The sequence below is a fragment of the Seriola lalandi genome, unplaced genomic scaffold (assembly GCF_002814215.2).
Source record: "Seriola lalandi dorsalis isolate HSWRI2012SDOR001 ecotype SW California unplaced genomic scaffold, Sedor1 jcf7180002054570, whole genome shotgun sequence".
Classification (NCBI taxonomy): domain Eukaryota; kingdom Metazoa; phylum Chordata; class Actinopteri; order Carangiformes; family Carangidae; genus Seriola; species Seriola lalandi.
The window spans coordinates 1,141,315-1,146,140 of record NW_019525123.1 but is presented as its reverse complement, the minus strand read 5'-3'; the positions used below and the strand labels follow the sequence as shown (position 1 = coordinate 1,146,140).

Here is a 4,826-nt window from a genome sequence, read left to right as displayed (position 1 = left end):
GGCTAGATTAAAGCTAATTAAAAGGATTATGTGCAGCAGGTTAATAATGAGACACCAAGACTATAGTAAACGGTGCAGAGAAGATTGGCAGTCTCTTTTAGCTTCCACACTACATATTGTTTCACTGTTAAATTGCATTACTGCACTAAATAGGAATAATTTTCACTTTTCAAATTATTTACACAACATTTTTCTATTTTTAATGACTAAACATGGGGTCTAAACTAAATTTTATGTAGTGACGCCATGTCAGCAAGGAAAGTGGCTACGAGAAGTATTATCCTCTTTGCAGCAGGGAGCTTTGGGTTTTATGGGAAATTTAGTCTAAAATGCGACACATAGTGACATAAATTTGTTTTCAATTTCACTGGAATGGTGTGCTGCTACCGCAGCATGGCCACACTTGAAAAAGATGGATAGATATATTAATATTTTGAAAATTAATAAATGCTGAATGGCCACGTCGCTGCCTCTGCAGATGTATTTTCACAGAGATGTTATATCAGCAAGGGCAAAAGTGTAAATTAAAACAAAAAAAACATCCTTCTCAATACATTTTAATATAATCCAATAGATTTTGAAAGGCTATGAAAAACAAGAGTTACAAAGAAGCATGAAATGAAAATATATATGAGATCAGCGGCCTGAACAATAGATTATTTCAACAGAGGAGTACATGTGCATGGCATGGATCCAAGCTTAAAATTCAGTTTCGTTATAGTGGAGTCTGGTATATGATTGATTGCTGTTTCTTGGCCGTGCAGCCCGACCCTGACGATGACCCACAGGAACCTGACGGGCAGTTGCAACGTGAACTGTGGCTGCAGGATCCACGAATACGCTCCAGTCTGCGGCTCTGACGGCATCACCTATTTCAACCCCTGCCTGGCTGGGTGCAGCACTGTGGGCAACGACAGCACTGGGGTGAGTGCACACACACTCTCACACATTTTAATCTACTTCCACCACTCACAGCTCCTTTTGTTTTCCTGTCAAATAAATAATTGCACAAACAAAGCCATTTTTACATCAGATACAACAAAAGATGACTGATGAAAATGATTTCGGAGAACTTTGCTGAAGGACACACAAACCATAAAGGAAACAGAAAGACCCGTTCTCTGTACATTCTCCTCCCATAGCTCTCAAAGTACAGGAAGTGTCAGACTCCACAACAATGTCGGACAGGAATTTATAACAACACAAGGAAAGAAAATGTGTAGATTCTTTGTCCAGATCACTGGTGCCAACCAGTCTCTGTGTGTGTGTGTGTGTGTGTGTGTGTGTGTGTGTGTGTGTGTGTGTGTGTGTGTGTCTGACTTTACATTTGACTTTCATTGTAGCTACAGCATCAGTAGTATTTTAGAATTAGCCTCGCAGTGGATAGAGTGAGTAGACCAGTCACTCAGGTTGTTTTTGACCACAGATAAGGAACTACACTGACTGCGGCTGCGTGCAGAGCAGGCAGGTCATCACTCCGTCCTCCGGCGGCCAGGTCAACCAGCTCCAGCTGGTCATCGTTAAAACCTACCTGAACGAGAACGGTTATGCTGTGTCGGGGAAATGCGACCGCACCTGCAACACGCTCATCCCTTTCCTCATCTTCCTCTTCATTGTCACGCTCATCACCGCCTGTGCCCAGCCCTCCGCCATCATCGTCACACTCAGGTAAGGGGCCACCTTTATCGTACACTGGCAGAGGGAAATTTTAATTATCCTTAATTATCCTCCCACACTCTCTTCCTAAAGGGCTGTCTGTTTTTTGTGTCTGTTGGTATCAAGTCTTTGCCTCAAATCTTTGTAGCTGCAAATTTCTGTCATTATATGCTATGTTTGTCTTTCTTCAGGTCTGTTGATGAGCAAGAGAGGCCTTTTGCTCTTGGGATGCAGTTTGTCTTGCTACGAACTCTTGGTAAGTTCCTGGACATTTACACTAATATTAGAACCATCTTCTGTGTGTTTTTCAATCTTGCTAATCAGTTATAAAATTCCTAAAATCCCTTGTTATCTGAATTTTCTGAAACCCTCTTAACCTTTAACATCTGCTCTTTATGACCAAAGGGTTTAGTGAAAGTAATGTATATACAATAGGACAGTCAATAGCTACCTGAACAGTTCAAGGATTTGGCACAAAATGTGCAGTAAGTCACGTCTTTCATCTGATTTTTATAGTTTTTTTCCCGCTGGTGTGCAATCCACTCTTGTGTCTGTTTTCCACTGCCTTCATTCTCTGTCTTGTCCTTACTAACACCCTCCAATTTTAGAGAGAGTAGGAATGCAGTATTGTAGTTGGCCTCAGTGAAACTTCTGTGTAGATAACTGCAGAGAAGTGCTCTGGGTCATTATCACTGCCCTAACATGCTGCTCATTAGCTTGGTATGGTTGTGTGAACATAAAGCTGTCCCATCACTTGTCAGAAACTACTATAGGATTTGTGTATGGGTGGCAGGAGGGAGTCTGTATTTATGTGGTTATATAGTTAACAACAGCATCACTCAGGAACAGTACACAGTATACACAGTATACAGTCTGATGCAATACTATACAACATCCATTCAGTACTTTTTACATCTCTGAATTACATTATGATCTGTATTTGTGAATACTGATTAAAAGGTGCTGATTCAACACTAAAGCCATTTAATTTGTGAGGTTGTAGTTTAGAATGGCTTTGTATTGGATTCATTATTTTGAAAGGTGTTTCTAATATTTTGTCTGATGCCATTCACATGAAGAAATAAGACCTGGTTCTGATCTGCATGAAACTAAATGGTGCCACCAAGTGGTGATGCTGCAGTACATTCAACCTCTGTGTCCCAGTTCCACACTGCATACTAGCTGTATATAATATGTACTATATACCATACTCTTTTAGAGATAATAAAGTACTTTACTGTTTTGTACTTATAGGAAATAATTCAACATGTGGGATGTCTGTCAAACTAAAAGCAAATTGTTTTTTCTAAAGATTTAATAGAAATTTTCTTGATTCCCACAATTCTACAACCGACTTCCCCCCACAATCCAAAGACTTGCACATTGGGTTAATTTGCAACTCTAATGCCTTACTATACTATGACTTTTTATGCCTTACTTTACCATGACATTTTATGCCTGACCATACTATGACTTTTTATTCTTTACCATACTATTAAATTTTAATGCCATACTATACATGATGTTTTATGACATTTTTGTACTATACTATGACTTTTTATGACATATGATACTATGAGGCTTTTTGAATTTTTTATTACATACTATACCATGACATTTTATGCCCATACTATACTATAACGTTTTTATATTTTTATGCGTTACTATACTGACGTCTTTTTTACATTTTATGCCGTTCTATACTATGACTTTCTAGGACATACTATACTGTGATGTTTTATTTTTACGCCTTACTATGCTATAACGTTTGACATTTTTATGCCTTATACTATGAAGTTTTTATGATTTTTTTTGCCATACTATACTGTGACTTTTTATGCCATACTATACTATGACGTTTTTTGACATTTTATGACATACTATACTATAACGTTTTTATATTTTTATGCCACACTATACTATGATATTTTGTGATATTTTTATGCCATACTATACTGTGATTTTTTTATGCCATACTATACAAGGACGTTTAATGCCATACTATACTATGACGTTTTTATATTTTTATGCCATACTATACTGCGACTTTTATGCCATACTATACAAGGACGTTTAATGCCATACTATACTATGACGTTTTTTGACATTTTTATGTCATACTACAATATGACATTTTATTACATACTATACTATGACGTTTTTATATTTCTATGTGATATTATACTATGACGTATTATGATATTTTAATGCCATACTGTACTATGATGTTTTATGACATACTATACTAAGACATTTTATGATATTTTAATGCCATACAAATAATCAAGTCCAGTTGTTTTTTCGATTGAAAAACTCCTTTAGGATACTATGACCTGGACAAATGAGAATATGCACAGGCTGAATGCCATACTATACTATAACGTTTTTATATTTTTATGCCATACTATACTAAGATGTTTTTTGACATTTTTATGCCATACTATACTATGACATTTTGTGATATTTTTATTCCATACTATACTATGACATACGATACTATGACGTTTTTATATTTTTTTTGCCATACTATACTATGACATTTTATTACATATAATACCTTGACTTTTTATGATATTTTTATGCCATACTAAACTATGATGTTTTTTGACATTTTTATGCCATACTATACTATGACTTCCTATGACATACGATACTATGACGTTTTTATATTTTTTTTGCCATACTATACTATGACATTTTTATGCCATACTATACTATGATGTTTTTTGACATATAATACCAAGACGTTTTATGATATTTTAATGCCATAATATACTATGATGTTTTTTGACATTTTTATGCCATACTATACTATGACTTTCTATGACATACGATACTATGACGTTTTATTCCATACTATACTATGATGTTTTTTGACATTTTTATGCCATACTATACAAGGACGTTTAATGCCATGCTATACTATGACGTTTTATGCCATACTATACTATGATGTTTTTTTGATATTATATGCCATACTATACTATGATGTTTTTTTGATATTATATGCCATACTATACTATGATGTTTTTTGACATTTATATGCCATACTATACTATGATGTTTTTTGACATTTTATGACATACTATACTATGGTGTTTTTATATTTTTATGCCATTCTATACTATGACGTTTTATTACATATAATACCTTGACTTTTTATGATATTT

At 35.1% G+C, this 4,826-nt stretch overlaps 1 protein-coding gene across 1 annotated transcript in view; it reads left to right on the top strand.

Annotated features, from left to right (window-relative positions):
* slco5a1 (solute carrier organic anion transporter family member 5A1) overlaps positions 1-4,826 on the top strand; it is a 49,485-nt gene that overhangs the window by 34,366 nt on the left and 10,293 nt on the right. The window contains exons 7-9 of the mRNA XM_023416977.2: positions 765-924; positions 1,427-1,668; positions 1,848-1,912. Of these exons, the coding sequence (XP_023272745.1) occupies positions 765-924; positions 1,427-1,668; positions 1,848-1,912 (467 nt within the window). The remainder of the gene's footprint in view (positions 1-764; positions 925-1,426; positions 1,669-1,847; positions 1,913-4,826) is intronic.